The 17,738-nt window shown below is 39.7% G+C and overlaps 1 protein-coding gene across 1 annotated transcript in view; it reads right to left on the bottom strand.

Annotated features, from left to right (window-relative positions):
* The window catches only part of LOC138902634 (uncharacterized), a 34,812-nt gene extending 25,844 nt beyond the window's left edge, over positions 1-8,968 (bottom strand). Inside the window, exons 1-6 of the mRNA XM_070190519.1 lie at positions 8,398-8,968; positions 8,021-8,251; positions 7,477-7,574; positions 6,628-6,903; positions 5,675-5,857; positions 4,531-4,824 (exon numbers count right to left, since the gene is read on the bottom strand). Of these exons, the coding sequence (XP_070046620.1) occupies positions 4,531-4,824; positions 5,675-5,857; positions 6,628-6,903; positions 7,477-7,574; positions 8,021-8,251; positions 8,398-8,968 (1,653 nt within the window). The remainder of the gene's footprint in view (positions 1-4,530; positions 4,825-5,674; positions 5,858-6,627; positions 6,904-7,476; positions 7,575-8,020; positions 8,252-8,397) is intronic.
* Positions 8,969-17,738: the final 8,770 nt, after the last annotated feature.

The following is a 17,738-nucleotide window of genomic DNA, read 5'->3' as shown; positions in this document are numbered from 1 at the left end:
AAAGGTTGTATGGCCTTGTCGGCCTATGTTCAGTGTACGAGTGATCGTTTTGGGTCTTATAGGCCAGTATGTCATATGTATAAGTTTATTCCCTCATGCTTTACTCCGGTTCATTTACCTATGATGGAATGATACGAAAGATACATTATATTGGTACTCGGTTGAGTAAGGTATCGGGTGCCCGTCGCGGCCCATCGGTTTGGGTCGTGACAAAAGTTGTATCAGAGCAATTCTGCCCTAGGGAGTTTACAAGTCGTGTCTAGTAGAGTCTTGTTTATGGGTGTGTTGTGCACCATACTTATAAGTAGGAGGCTACAGGGCATTTAGGACTGTCACTCTTTCTTCTTACTCTAGATCATATGGTCTGCCCAGTCGTAGAAATTCAAATTCCTAAATTCTATTATATTCGTAATAAAATGATACCGACATCTAGAAAGACGGTTGGTAAGGGATTGAATATGGCTGTGGAAGAATTGAGTCAGAGAAACTCGATTTTGCATCATGCTTATAATGAGTAAATGTAAGGTCTCCAACAGAATATGTGGATACTAAGACGTGCAAGCTTCTTGATAAGGAGCCTTAAGTCAAGAATATCTATCCACCCCTATGGTGAAAGGCAATGAGAGATTTAAAAGATAGATACAAATTTCAACAAGTAAAAGAAGCAAGGTGAAGAAGGGTAAGAGGTACCTAGTCAGTAAAGATGAACATTATCTACAATTCAGGAAGAGAGATATAAGCATTTTGAGTTACCTTCAACAGTAACAGAGGTATGTATAATTGGCCACACCCATCTCATTTATGCCTTATGAGGGCTAACAAAAGTAGTATAAGAGAAGGACGGATATCAGGATCTGGCTGGGGTAAGAGTAACCCAAAATGGTGAATGAAATTTTTGTGTTAGTTGATATTTTCGAAGGATATAGCAAATGTGTTAATAGATCTCCTTGTGAGATACCCATATGGTGCACTCTAGAATAGTACAGCTAGACATGAATACTAGAATGTTCAAAGACAGGCACTGGGATCCTGGAAGGAATAAATATTATCTTAGTATGGCTCCCGTCCCTAGTAGAGTGAGAATGTGAAGCAACCCTAAGAGCCACTGGATGGAGCAAAGCAAAGGGGAGATAAAAGCAAAAGAATGTCTTGTTCGAGTTTTCAAAATAAAGTGATAGACATAAATGTTAGCGGGAAATAAGAAGAGAGTTAATGAAGCATTATGAGAAAGATGTGATACATGGATGACAACGGTAGATCAAAAAGATGATAGTATTACAGAGTCTATAGTCAAGTGAAGGAAAAGACGAGAGGTGACAGGCCTTGAGATGACAATAGAGTATAGGCCATAAGGTCGTATCCTCATTTCGAGAAATAAGTTCGTGACTCTAACGCGACTACCAAAAGGAAAAGTTAGACCCTAGAGTAATAGCAATCAGTATGGGCTGGTGAACAAGATAAACTAAACATGAATTAGGGAGTGAATGATTTGATAATGGTCGACATCATGAGAATTTCAGATTGCATTCTGGCGATAATAGAATGGACAACAGATTCATGAGAAATTCAGAGAATGGTCATTTAGGAAGACGCCTCCCTAAAGCAAGCAATGTGAGCAAAGTTAAGCTTAAGGGACTATGTGTGCCATTTATACTAGGTGTCACCCTCGTGAGTAAGGAATTTTGTTATCCTTGGTACAGAAGGATTACCGCAAGGCGGGTAAGGGTCATCGATGATGTGAAAGGGCGACAAAGATGAAGAGGTAAAACATCTATATGCGCTGTAGCTCTAAATATTAGTACTCCCCTAAAAGGGGGGAATATGGAGTGATGTGGCATTAAGTTAGAAATAAATGGTTCTAGTAACTATGAAATGATAAAGGAAGAATGCGATAAGAATGAGAAAAGGATAAGATTGCACTCATTCAAATCCTACAAACATGCAACGATTACAGGACATTATGCAAACACGACGTCAAGGAGAGGAAGTAAGGATTCCCACCTAAGATGTTATTAATAGATAAGGAGCCAGTGCGAGACGTAAGTTAAGACAAAGGTAATAACCCAAGAAAGATTACGCGAAATATTGATATGAGAATGGGCCAACGAATAGTTAGTAGTTGATTCAGGAAGAGCCTAGTTATGGCTAGACAAGAGGATACAGACAAATCAATAGATCGTGCAATATAAACATAGTGAACCCCAAAATGGGGAATTCAGTCTCGTAGGTATGACATTGTGATCCTTGAGAAGTATTCAGATAGGAGTTGGTATAGTAAAGGTACCGTATGAGTGTTACGGAAATAAAAGAGAGTGCTACTGGGAAGACAGTCAAAATATTAGTTAAGAAGCAACCCTACAAGCACAAGGGTGTGAAGGTAAGTAACTACGGATAATTAGGCAACAAAAAACAATCCGTCGATTATACTATGTAATAAGATCACAGCTTTACAAGAGTCATAGGGTCCTCCCAAAGTACTACAATGAAAGACTAGCTGAGGAAATAAGGAAGAAGGCTCCAACCTAAGCACAGGGACCTAAAGAGGAAATGATCTTGTAACAACAGTCTCACAACTACATTATATGCACTCCATAAGAAAGTGGCACCTATCGTGGCTAATGAGCGGGAAATGAAACCAAAAGTAATATTCGAGACCATATGAATTGCACAAAATTCCGACATGCATGGGAACTAAGATAAGCTAAGTATGCATGCAACAAGGGGCAGAAGGTTATGAATAGTCTATACTTCAGATAAAGGGCTAGAAGTGTTGGGATTCAGTATCCAGGAATGATAGCAGCGTCGTTAGTGGCATATCTTCCGGCCTATGGTTTCTAGGTATCGAGAAGTCTAGTTAAAACAGTAAAGAAGAGTTAGAGATGATGCGATGTCTCGCTTGATGTTCCAGAATAACGCAAGGAAATCTATGATGCAAGCAAGCTGAAGAAAGGTTGCGAGTAGTATAAATAGACATGTATGGGTCGCAAGCTAAAGTATGGTAAAGCGACAAGGTTTTAGGAAGACATGAGTAAGGACAAGAAAGGGTGAGTAAGAAGGTGATGAAAAATGGATAAGTCCTCGGGATTCAGCCTTTGAAAACAAGAGAGCTATTGGTTTCTCTAAGTCATAGAAAACTCAACATAACCTGAACAAATTCAAAGGAGTCTAAGACTAATAGCATTTAGGAGAGATGGAATACTGCCTTAGTAGTAGAATGAGGGCGTAATTACGATAAATAAAGGATGACATTTGGTTCTTCGATTGAGTAATGATTTGATGAATTCTACAGGATTAAAATACCCACGTAAGTGGATCACATTGGGATGCTATAAAATACGATTATTGAAGTACAGTATCACCGCTAAGTGGATCAGGAAAATCACTTCAAATATTCCTCAATACAACGCAAGCCCTAGCGGTAAGGTATTACGTAAGAAGTTTCAAGTTATCAGTGGTATATTGTAGATCAATATTGAGGTGAATCAACAATGGATGGACAAAAGTCACAAAGTATGAGATGAGATTAGGCCGTCATTCTTAGGATGAATAGTAATTAGGAAGCATTAAAGGAATTAGATTTATACATATGGGATAAGCAACGAAAGTAACCAGGAGTTCGGTAGCAGACCTCAGTAACGATAAATCGAAGTAAGAATTATGGTATAGTATGACCACCTAGATGCAGTAAAGTCATACGAATAGATAACTAGGTCTATGAAATAAGATATAGCAATATTCGTAAGTTCAACAAAGAATCGAGCAAAGAACTTTAGTATACCTATAGATGCCCAGAGAGACATCTTATCAAGCTCTGTATATGCTTACAAAGTGAGGCCTAGAGATTGACTAAAAACTAGAGGAAAAAGGAGAGAAGAGTCGTATAGGCACACATACAAGGAAAAGGTCGTACACGCTGCATGACAAAAGGTAGCAAGAGTTACGAGATTGGAAGAAATCCGACCACACACTGTGGTATGAGAAATAGGCCTAAAGGGGGGAATGCCCTGGCCTTTGTATTTATTCGTTTACCCTTTAACCTTCACGGCACTTACTTATCGCTTTTTAGGAATAGCATAAATAACCTCAAAATAATCTCATCCCCGAGTCTATATCGATTAACTGAAGAAACTTTAATGTACCAAATCGCGAGATGTAACATCCTTCCCCCCTTAGAAACATTCGTCCTCGAATGTTTAACTTCTCGGGATCCATATAAATTTTGGCAGAGTCACCTTTGTAATAGTACTACTATCAATCCTTCATGTAGAGAACTCAATAATTCAATGCACAAATGCCACAATTATCACTCACGATAATGGCCTCACACGACCAATGATAATAACTAATACAAGAATCCATACACGTACCTTAAGGCTGTGATGTCTCAGTCGGACCCTTATCTGGAAGAGGAAATAAGTGAGGATATCTAGACTTCATATCTTCTTCGGCCTCCCAAGTCATTTCTTCCACTTTGTTGTTTCTCCAAAGTACTTTCACCAAAGCTACGTCTTTAGTCCTCAATCTCCGAACCTGTCTATCTAGTATAGCAATGGGAGTTTCCTCATATGATAGCTGTTCTGTGACCTGAACATCGTCAACTGATAAAACTCTTGAAGGATCTCCAATACATTTACGGAGCATAGACACATGAAAGACTGGATGTACAGATTCCAAGTGAGAAGGCAAGTCTAATTCATACGCTACCTGATCTACCTTGCATATGATCTTATATGGTCCAATGTACTGAGGGCTAAGTTTTCCTTTCTTTCTGAACCTCATAACGTCTTTCATCGGTGATACCTTTAGGAATACCCAATCGTCAACCTGAAATTCCAAGTCTCGTTGTCGATTATCCGCATAAGACTTCTAACGGCATTGAGCTGCTAATAGCCTTTCCTGTATAAGCTTAATCTTCTCGATTGCCTCTTGTACCAATTCTGGTCCTACTAACTTAGTTTCTTCAACATCGAACCATCCTATAGGCGACCTACACTTCCGTCCGTAAAGAGCTTCGTATGGAGCCATTTGAATAATGTAATGATAGTTATTATTATACGCGAACTCAATAAGCGGCAGATGATCATCCCAGCTACCTTTGAAGTCTATCACACAAGTCTGTAACATATCCTCAAGTGTCTGAATAGTACGCTCAGTACGCTCAGCCTGACCGTCTGTCTGGGGATGAAATATTGTACTAAGACTTACCTGAGTCCCCAATCCTTTTTGGAAGGACCTCCAGAAGTTAGCTGTAAATTGAGCTCCTCTATCCGAGATAATAGATACAGGGACACCATGCAGTCGTACTACCTCCTTAATTTAGCCTTGCATAATCCTCTGCGGAATATATGGTCCTAACAGGCAGAAAATGGGCTGATTTTGTAAGCCTATCAACAATCACCCATATAGAATCGAACTTACGCTGGGTACGAGGTAAGCCTACGATGAAATCTATATTGATTACTTCCCATTTCCAAGTCAGAATCTCCATAGCCTGCAATAATCCACCGGGTTTTTGATGCTCAATCTTGACCTGCTGACAGTTAGGGCACTGAGCAACAAACTCCGCTATATCCTTTTTCATTCTGTTCCACCAATATACTTCCCTAATATCATGATACATCTTTGTTGCTTCTGGATGGATAGAATAACGAGAATAGTGAGTTTCTCCCATAACCTGCCGACGTAGCCTTGCAACATTAGGGACACATAATCGTCCTCGATATCTGAGGACCCCATCTTCTGTAATCTCAAACGGTGTCTTCTCCTTCTGAGGGGTGGTATCCTTATGATGAACTAACACAGGATCCTCGTACTGGCGTTCCTTCACTTCAGTCACTAATGAGGATATTGACGTATCCTGAATAGTAATTCCAATATCACCTGAGTCCAGTAACTGAACTCCAAGACTAGCTAGCTGATGAATCTCATAGGCTATTCCCCTCTTTTCTGGTTGTAAATATGATAGGCTACCCATAGATCTACGGCTGAGGGCGTCGGCTACCACGTTCGCCTTCCCCGGATGGTATAAAATATCAATATCATAATCTTTAAGTAGCTCCAACCATCTCCTTTGACGTAAATTCAATTCCTTTTGCTTGAATATATACTGGAGGCTCTTATGATCCGTATAGACATCAACATGAATGCCATACAAGTAGTGCCTCCATATCCTTTTTGGAAGGACCTCCAAAAGTTAGCTGTAAATTGAGCTCCTCTATCCGAGATAATAGATATAGGGATACCATGCAGTCGAACTATCTCCTTAATATGAAGCCTTGCATAATCCTCTGCAGAATATGTAGTCCTAACGGGCAGAAAATAGGCTGCTTTTGTAAGCATATCAACAATCACCCATATAAAATTGAACTTACACTGGGTACGAGGTAGGCCTACGATGAAATCCATATTGATTACTTCCCACTTCCAAGTCGGAATCTCTATAGCCTGCAATAATCCACCAGGTTTTTGATGCTCAATCTTGACCTGCTGACAGTTAGGGCACTGAGAAACAAACTCCGCTATATCCTTTTTCATTCTGTCCCACCAATATACTTCCGTAATATCATGATACATTTTGGTTGCTTTTAGATGGATAGAATAACGAGAATAGTGAGTTTCTCCCATAACCTGCCGATGTAGCCCTGCAACAATAGGGACGCATAATCGTCCTCGATATCTGAGGACCCCATCTTCTGTAATCTCAAACGGTGTCTTCTCCTTCTGAAGGGTGCTATCCCTATAATGAACTAACACTGGATCCTCGTACTGGCGTTCCTTCACTTCAGTTACTAATGAGGATGTTGCCGTATCCTGAATAGTAATTCCAATATCACTTGAGTCCAGTAACCGAACTCCAAGACTAGCTAGCTGATGAAGCTCATGGACTATTCCCCTCTTTTCTGGCTGTAAATATGACAGGCTACCCATAGATCTAAGGCTGAGGGCATCGGCTACCACGTTAACCTTCCCCGGATGGTATAAAATATAAACGTCATAATGTTTAAATAGCTCCAACAATCTCCTTTGACATAAATTCAATTCCTTTTGCTTGAAGATATAATGTAGGCTCTTATGATCCGTATAGATATCAACATGAATGCCATACAAGTAGTGCCTCCACATCTTTAGTGCATGAATCACCGCGGCTAACACTAAATCGTGGGTCGGGTAGTTCTTCTCATGCTTTCTTAGTTGTCTAGAAGCAAAAGCTACAACCTTACCATGCTGCATCAGTACATAACCCAATCCAACGCTCGAAGCGTCACAATAAATAACATAACCATCGGTCCCTTCTGGGAGCATTAGAACCGGTACAAAAATCAATCTGTCCTTCAATTCCTGGAAACTCCGTTCGCAAGCATCAGTCCATTGAAACTTTGCTCCCTTCTGATTGAACTTTTTCAAAGGTGCTGAAAGGGAAGAAAATACCTCTACAAACCTCTTGTAATAACCTGCCAAACCGAGAAAGGTACAAACCTCCGTCGGTGTCGCGGGTCTAGGACAAGTCTTTACTGCCTCAATCTTTTGTGTATCAACCCGAATACCTTCACTCGAAATAACATGCTTAAGGAAGGCTATAGAGTTTAACCGGAATTCACATTTAGAGAATTTTGCATACAACTTCCCTTTTTGTAGAACTCTGAGCATAGTACGCAAATGATCTGCATGCTCAGCCTCTGAACGAGAATAAATCAATATATCGTCAATAAATATAATTACGAACAGATCTAAAAAGGGTCTGAACACACGGTTCATCAAATCCATGAATACTGTTAGGGTATTGGTCAAACCGAATGACATAACACGAAACTCAAAGTGCCCATATCTGATCCTGAATGTTGTCTTCGGAATATCTTTCCCCTTAACCCTTACCTGATAGTACCGGACCTCATGTCTATCTTTGAGAAACACTTGGCACCTTGCAACTGATCAAATAAATCATCAATCCTCAGGAGCGGGTACTTATTCTTGACCGTCACCTTATTCAACTGTCTATAATCAATACACATCCGTAAGGAACCATCTTTCTTCTTCACAAATAACACAGGTGATTTCCACGGTGATGTACTAGGTCTGATAAAGCCTTTCTCAAGTAAGTCCTTTAGTTGTTCCTTCAACTCTTTCAGCTCTGAGAGGGCCATTCTATAGGGAGGAATAGATATTGGATGAGTATGTGGTAGTAGGTCAATGGCAAACTCAATTTCTCGCTCTGGCAGAAGACCCGAAAGCTCATTGGGAAAACATCGGGAAACTAATTAACCACAGGGATAGACTGAATGGTTGGTGACTTTACTTTCACATCCTTAACCCGAACTAAGTGATAAATATAGCCCTTTCTGATCAACTTCCTTGCCTTGAGATAGGAAATAAATTTACCTATCGGCGATGCCGTGTTACCTTTCCATTCCAAAACAGGCTCCCTTAGAAATTGAAATCGGACTATCTTCGATCTACAATCAACGTTGGCATGACAAGAAGCCAACCAATCCATACCCATTATAACATCAAATTCTACCATATCTAACTCGATTAGGTCCGCTACGGTAGATCGACTATGAGCTACTATTATACAACCTTTATATACTCGCTTAGCTATTATTGAGTCCCCAACAGGTGTAGACACCTCAAAAGGTTTAATATATTCAAGTTTTATTCCAAACTTACTAGCAACCAATAGAGTAACATATGATAAGGTGGAACCTGGGTCAATCAGTGCATATACATCATATGAGAAGACTGATAATATACCTGTAACAACATAAGGCGATGACTCCTGATCCTGCCGTCCTACCAACGCATAAATGCGGTTATGAGGACCACTCGAGCTAAATGCTCCGCCTCTACCTCTACCACGACTTATTGGTGCTTGTGATCCTTGCCCAGGGGGGCGTACTGATGATGACAAACCAGCTACAGATCCTGCTAGCTGAGCTATGCTTGCATCATGTCTCGTCGGACAATCCCTCATAATGTGGCCCGGATAACCACAAGTATAACAAACACCCAATCCCATACGGCACTGCCCGGTATGCTGCTTACCACACTGAGAACATTGTGGCAAGGGCGGCCTCATCTGACTTAACTCACCCCTATACTAAGAACCTGAGGTCCTGAAATTCTGACCAGGCCCTGAATATGTGGAACGATAAAATCTCTTACTACCAAACTGAGGGGGTGTGCTAGCCGATGTCTCGGCTGGATACCTCGAGTATTGTTGTCTCTGACCACCTCCAAACTCACCAGAAGGACCCGAAGAGCTCTCTCTCTTATTCTAGGCCCTATCATGCTCACGATCGGCCCTCTGCTTCTGCTTACGCTCCTCTACACCTTGAGCGTATGCCTGAATACGAGAAATATCCATGTCTGCCTAAAGTGAGACCGACATACAATCGTTAAGCAAGTGCGGCTCTAACCCCATCACGAATCGGTGAACCCGATCCTCTATCTTAGATACAATAGTGGGACAATACCTAGCCAACAAATCAAACTAAAGACTGTACTCTCAAACACTCTTGTTACCCTGCCGAAGGGTCAAGAACCTATCAACTCTGGTCCGTCTAAGCTCTGGTGGCAGATAATGATGAAGAAAAAGCTTCTGTAAACTCCTGCCATATCGTTGGAGGGGCATCCTCACATCTAGACAATTACCAAGACTCGTACCAATTAACTACAATGTCTTGGAGTCTATAGGAAGGTAGCTCAACTGACTCGGTCGCAGTATCTTTCATTACCCTCAAAGTCCTCTGCATTCTATCGATAAATACCTGAGGGTCTTCATTTGGATCTGCCCCAGTGAATACCGGAGGGTCCAAATTAATGAAATCACAAACCCTCGCACTGACGGGCCTATCTGCATGACCAATACCTACTTCCTGACGCTGAGCCTGTGCGACTACTAATCGAGTTAACAGCTAAATAGCACCTCACATCTCCTGACCTGGTGCATCTGGCTGAGGGGCTGAATGTATAGGGGCGGCCGCTGGAGCTGGTGTTCCTCGGAGACCTTCTACAAAGGGCATGGTATGTGAAGTCTGAGATGGAATCTCACTATAAGACTCTCCCCGAGCCCTGGTAACTCGTGGCGCTTGACTAGTAGTCTCATCAACCACAGACTTTCCCTTCTGGGTGGCTGCAGTCTTCGGAGGCATCGCTGAAAACGTAACATATCGTTAGGAACATGAATTCTTATATCGCATGATCTAAAGATAAAAAGAGAGGATAACATCCTATATGTCCTGTAGCCTCCAGTCTATAAGTGTGGTGCACAACACACCATAAATAAGACTCTACTATACATGGTCTGTAGACAACTCTAGGACAGAATTGCTCTGATACCACTTTTATCATGACCCAAACCGATGGGCTGTGACGGGTGCCCGAGTCCTACCTGTCGAACACCCCTAAGCATTCGTCTAAGATATAAACCTGAATAACATCTTCTGAATTACGAGAATAACATATATGAAGGAAACCTGCCCAAAAGGCATATGTACATATACGTGCGGAACACGTGGGACGGGCCAACAAGGCTGCTATAGACAACTACATATCCAAAACTGGAAGCCGGCAAGGCCACATACTATCCAACTATACATACTATCTATAGACCTCTAATAGAATATACAACTGTACAAGGACGGGATTGGGCCATGTCATACCAATACATGTATACAAGCATATCGTACCAAAATCAAAAGCAGCTCCGAATCAAGTGGAGCACGCCAACTCTCGCTGATCTAGGATCCTAAGAAGGGGGACCGTCTGCTTGCCTACTTGCACCTGCGAGCATGAAACGCAGGCCCTGGGAAATAGGGCGTCAGTACGAATAATATACTGAGTATGTAAGGCATGAAAATTAGTACATAGAAGACATAGATAAAACACGGAATAAAGAATTCCGCATGTAAGTCTAAATAACTTGTAAATCCTGAAACATTTATAATGTCATGCACGTGCGTACAAATGTCGTGTCATGCATGGGTATAGGTATACATAACATCATCAAGCCTCTGAGGACATCCCATCATATCATCTCGGTCACTGTAGGCAATATCATCAACATATGCCAACTGATCAGGTGGTGGTGTGTATAACGCCGTAACCTTTTCCCATATCCCGTATACATATGTATACTTATAAATGCGTGTTTATAACACCATGTGGTCATGGGTCAATGTACATGTATAAATGAATGAAATGCATGAAAATATGTTAATAATATCAATATTTCTTTCGGATAAACTTTATCAACTGCGTATCATTCTGAGACCCATGAACAGAAGATATAATAATATGTCACATGGGGAATCAAGAACATAGAGACCCCTAGTATTTCTATGAATAGAGTCATTTATGAAAACTGTACGTTTGCTCGTTTCTTTTTGTATCATCATTTGGATCATGCCAAAAAGAAAGAAGGGATGGCCTTAACATACCTGGAGTAGGGAAAAATCCATATGATGTTCTTGGAAAAGGTTGCACCATACTTCTTTAGAACTCCAAAATTTTATGTTGCTAAGGTGCTAATAATTCTTGTTGAATTGTTTGGTCACAAGAAGTTTTGTTAAAAAGCTGTAGGAATTGATAACGTCTGATTGTAGTCTTTGTATTCAAATTATTAGAAATGAAATTAGCATTTGATTGTAGTGTCTTTATATTCAAAATGATAGAATGAAGTTAGCATCTGATTGTAAGGTATTTTGTAATGAAGATGTTAGAGATGAAGTGTCTTTGTAACTAACACATTTTTTCCCACCTAATTTACAATGACTATGAGTCATGTCTTTAGGAAGTGGCTTGCTGCCACGTGGGGATGGGGTGGGGATTTTAATCTTTATCCACTAATTTATTAATTAATTTGGTAATATTCTATTACCCGATAATTAACCAATCACCCACATAATTAAGAATTATTTCAAATTACTTAAAATACTACTCATTTTTAATATACTTTATACATCATACTATCACGGTCATATGATACCTTGTATGGTACGAGTCCATAAATACCGGGTATTATAGCTCGCACCGTATTATATCCCAAATCGACAATCTTCAATCGAAACACATTTCCTTTAATTTATGTACCCTTTACCCTTTATGGCACTTACTTATCGCTTGTTATAAATAGCATAAATACGTTAACCTCAAGATAATCTCATCCCCGAGTCTACGTTGATTAACTGAAGACGAAACTTTAATGTATAAAAATGCGAGATATAACACTTTTAGCCAATCTCTAGGCCTTACTTTGTAAACATGTACAAAGCTTGATAAGATGTCTCTTTGGGCATCTATAGGTATACTGAATTTCTTCGCTTGGTATTTTGTTGAACTTACGAATATTGCTATATCTTGTTTCGTAGACACGGTTATCTATCCGTATGACGTTACTGTATCTAGGTAGGTCATACTATACCATAGCTCTTACTTCAATTTATCTTTACCGTCACTGAGGTCTTCTACCAAATTTCAGGTTACTCTCGTTGCTTATCCTATATGTCTAAGTCCTTTAACGTTCCTTCATTATTGTTCATCTTAAGACTGAGGGCCTAATCTCATCTCGTATTTTGTAACTTTTATCCATCCATTTTTGATTTACCTCAATGTTGATTTATAATCTTCCACTGATATCTTGAAATTTCTTACGTAATACATTGCCACTAGGGCTTACGTCTCATCGGGGGATATCTGAAGTGACTTGCCCAATCCACCTAGGGGCGATACAATACTTCAATAACCGTAGTTCATAGCATCCTAATGTGATTCACATTACGTGGGAATTTTAATCCTGTACAATTCATGAAATCCCTTCAAATCATCACTCAATCGAAGGCCCAAACGTCATCCTTCATTTATCATAATTACACCCTTATTCTATTACCAGGGCAGCATTCCATCTCTTTTAAATGTTATTAGTCTTAGACTCCTTTGAGTTCATTCAGGCTATACTGAGCCTTCTATAACTTAGAGAAACCATCAGATCTCTTATTTTCATGGGCTTAATCCTAAGGACTTATCCATTCTCATCACCTTCTCACTCACCCTTTCTTATCCTTACTCCTGTCTTCCTAAAACCTTATATCTTTACCATACTTTAGCTTGCGACCTACACATATTCATTTATACTACTCGCAACCTTCCTTCAACTTGCTTGTACCACAAATTTCCTTTTGTTATTTGGGAACATCAAGTGAGACATCACATCATATCAAACTCTTCTTTACTCTTTTAACTAGACCTCTCGATACTTAGAAAACATAGGATGGGAGGTATGCCACCAATGACACCGCTATCATTCCCGGATACTTAATCCCAACGCTTCTAGTCCTCTATCTGATGTATGGATTATTCGCAACCTTCTGCATCTGAGTATCTCGTACATTGTTCACATTTACCTTACTTACCTTAAAATCTCGCATCACATATTCTATCTCTTTTATGACCTCTTTTTCACACATATATAATTCACATTAATACCTTGAAGCCCTATTATAATACTTGCACCTCTGGTGCATACACAATCCGGTGAGAGCTTCATACTGACTTCTTATAAGGCTGGTACTTTTCTGACTGGCTTTATCGTAGAGTCGTTATAGAATGACTACTGTACTATCTCTCTTGTACCTCAGATATTAAGAGTGATTCTGCAATGTCCTCAATCACGATTTCTATAATTTTTTGGGTCCAATAATTAGACTCTTGATTTACTTTATTGATGTAACTCTTTAGTTTACTCCTCCTTCTGATCAATCTTTATATAAGCTTAAGCTATCTTCCGATCTGTGGTTCCTGATATTAGTTATTACTTTAGCCCTTCATAGACGATATGGAATATCCAAGATACAATCTTCTAACAATTTATTCCTTTGTCTATGACTTGGACTCAATTATTTCTTTTAACTCATACCAGAGTCTTCTACGGCTGTTTGATTATGAACATATATGCTGCGTGGATAGTACTTCAAAATCTTAAATGCATTCATAATGTAACTAACTCTAGATCATTGATCGAATAATTCTTTTCGTTCCTTCTCAGTTTTCTTTAAACGTAAGCAATTACTTTTCCTAGTCTTTCTGCCCCCTTGTGCATGCATACTTAGCTTATCTTAGTTCCCATGCATGTCGTAATTTGGTGCAATTCATATGGTCTCGAATATTACTTTTGGTTTCATTTCCCGCTCATTAGCCACGCTAGGTGCCACTTCCTTATGGAGTGCATACAATGTTATTGTGAGAATGTTGTTACAAGACCATTTCCTCTTTTGGTCAATGTGCTTAGGTTGAAGCCTTCTTCCTTATTTCCTCAGCTAGTGTTTCGTTGTAATATTTAGGGAGACCTTCTGGCTCTTGTAAAGTTACAAGCTTATCACATCGTATACTTGATGGAATTTTTGATGTTCTTCCCCGCCTATAATTATCCGTAGTGACTTATTTCCATGCACATATGCTTGTAGGGTTGCTTCTGAACTGATATTTTAACTGTCTTCCCAGTGGCACTCTCTTTTATTTTCCTAATACTCATACGGTACCTTTAACTACCCCAACTCCTATCTGAATATTTCTCAAGGGTCACGATGTCATATCCGCGAGACTGAATTTTCATGTTGGGGTTCACTATGTTTATCTTGCACGATCTGTATCCTCTTATCTAGCCATAACTAGGATCTTCCTGGATCAACTACTAACTACTCGTTGGCCCATTCTTATATCATTATTCCTCGTAATCTATCTTGGGTTATTTCCTTTGTCTTAACTTACGTCTAGTACAGGCTTCTTCTCTATCAATATCATCTCGGGCAGGAACCCTTACTTTCTCTCCTTGACGTTGTGTTTGGATAATGTTCTAGAATCATAGCATATATGTAGGATTTGGATAAGTTCAATCTCATTCCTTTCTCATTTTTATGGCATTCTTCCTTTACAATAACCACTTAATTCTGACTTAATGCCACATCACACCATATTCCCCCCTTTTGGGGAGTACTAAGGTTTAGTGCTACGACGATCTACCTATAGATGTTTTACCTCTTCATCTTTGACGTCTTTTCACATCATCGATGACCCTCACTCTCCTTGCGGTAATCCTTCTGTACCAGGGATAACAAAATTCCTTACTCACGAGGGAGACACCTAGTGTAACTGGCACATACAGTCACTTAAGCTTAACTTTAATCACATTGCTTGCTTTAGGGAAGCGTCTTCCTGAATGACCATTCTCTGAATTTCTCATGAATCTTCTTCTGTTGTCCATTCTATTATCACCGGAACACAATCTCTGAATTTCTCACGATGCCGACTATTATCAATTCACTCAGTCCCTAATTCATATTTAGTTTATCTTGTTCACCAGTCCATACTGATTTTTGTTACTCTGGGGTCTAACTTTTCCTTCTGGTAGTCGCATTGGAGTCACGAACTTATTTCTCAAAATGAGGATATGACTTTACGATCTATACTCTTTTGTTGTCTCAAGGCCTGTCACCTCTCATATTTTCCTTCCCTTGTCTATAGACTCCGTAATACTGTCATCTTTTTGATCTACCATTGTTATCTACGTTTCACATCTTACTCATAAAACTTCACTAACTCTCTTCTTATTTCCTGCTAACATTTATGTCTATCACTTTATTCTGAAAACTCGAACAAGACATTCTTTTGCTTTTAGCTCCCCTTGCTCCATCTACTGGCTCTTTGGGTTGCCTAACATTCTTTCTCCACTAGGGACGGGAGCTACACTAAGGTAATATTTATTCCTTCAAGACTTCCAATGCCTATCTTTGTAGTATTCATATCTAGCTGTACTATTTTAGAATGCACCCTCTAGGTGTCTCACAAGGAGATCTATTAGCATATTTGCAATATCCTTCGGAAATGTCAACTAACGCAAATAATCCATCCACCATTTTGGGTTACTATAATCCCAGCCGGATCCTGATATTCCGTCCTTCTCTTAAACCATATTTGTTAACTCCCATAGGGCATAACTTAGATCGGTGTGGCCAATTGTACATACCTCTGTTACCGTTGAAGGTAACTCATAATGCTTATATATCTCTTCCTGAAAGGTAAATAATGATATTCTTCACTAACTGGGTACCTCGTACCCTTCTTCATCTCGCTTCTTTTACTTGTTGAAATTTGTATCTATCTTCTAAATCTCTCTTTGCCTTTCACTATAGGGGTGGATAGATATTCTTGCCTTAAGGCTCCTTATCAAGAGGCTTACACGTCTTAGTACACACACGTTTTACTGAATACCTCATATTTATCGATCATAAGCATGATGCAAAAATTGAGTTCCTCTGACTCAACTCTTCCATAGCCACATTCAATCTCTTACCAACCATCTTTCTAGATGTAAACATCATCGTATTCTGAATAAGATAGAGTTTAGGAAATTGAGTTCCTACAACAGAGCTCTACCACATGATCTAGAGTAAGAAGAAAGAGTGACGGTCCTAAATGCCTTGTAGCCTCCTGCTTATAAGTGCAGTGCACAACACACCCATAAATAAGACTCTACTAGACATGACTTATAGACTCCCTAGGACAGAACTGCTATGATACTACTTTTGTCACGATCCAAACCGATGGGCCACGATGGGTACCCGGTTCCTTACTCAACTGAGTACAGCATAACATATCTTTTTTTATCATACTATCATAGATAACTGAGCCGAAGAAGCTGCTGTGAGATAAGTAGAATACAACATGAAATACCAACTTATTCCTAAGACACACGGGCCTATAAGACCAATGTGATCCACTATATACTTAAAACATAGGCTGACAAGGACGTACAATCTTTCACGTACACGACATATGTCTACAAGCCTCTAAGGATACATAAATGTCATAAAGGTCGAGACAGAGCCCCGCCATACCAATCAATACATGTCCTAATAATACTGACTAATAGCAACTCCGTAGCAAATGGAGCGCACCAATATCTTCCACTGAGCTGATAGCCTACTTGGAGGACTCTCGAGTTGTCTATCGGGACCTGCGGGCATGAAACGCAGCATCCCCAGGCAAAAGGGACGTCAGTACAAATAATGTACCCAGTATGTAAGGAATGAAAATCAGTAAATAATAGACATGAGAAAAACATAGAGTAAAAGACTTGACATGTATGTCTGAACAACTGTGTGAATAAATAATACTTATAATGTCATGATGCGTATAAATGTCATACCATACATGGGTATATGCGTTCATAACATCATCAAGCCTCTGAGGGCATCCCATCATATCATCTCGGCCACTGTGGGCAAAACATCAACGTATACCAGTTGATCAGGCGGTGGTGCGTATATAACGCCGTAAGTTTTTCCCATATCCCATATACATATAATATACGCGTATATAACACCATCTGGTCATGGGTCAATGTGCATGTATAAATGCATGAAATGCATAAGAATTACGCTAATGAGATTTCTCAGAATATCATAAAATCAATATGCCTTTCGGATAAATTTTATTAAATACGTATTTTTCGGAGACCCATGAACAGAAGATATTATAATAATTCACATAGGGAATCAAGAATATAGACACCCCTAGTATTTCTATGTATAGAGTCATTTATGGAAGTTGTGTATTTGCTCGTTTTGTTCGTGTCGTATAGATCATGCCAAAAAGAAAGAGGAGGGATAGACTTAGCATACCTGAGCCGATTCTCTTGACAATCCCTCTAACAAACGTTAATTGGGGCAAAACATGTAACGGCGAAT

Source organism: Nicotiana tomentosiformis, chromosome 12 (assembly GCF_000390325.3).
Source record: "Nicotiana tomentosiformis chromosome 12, ASM39032v3, whole genome shotgun sequence".
NCBI lineage: Eukaryota > Viridiplantae > Streptophyta > Magnoliopsida > Solanales > Solanaceae > Nicotiana > Nicotiana tomentosiformis.
The sequence above is the reverse complement of the archived record's forward strand: the minus strand, read 5'-3'. Positions and strand labels throughout refer to the sequence as shown.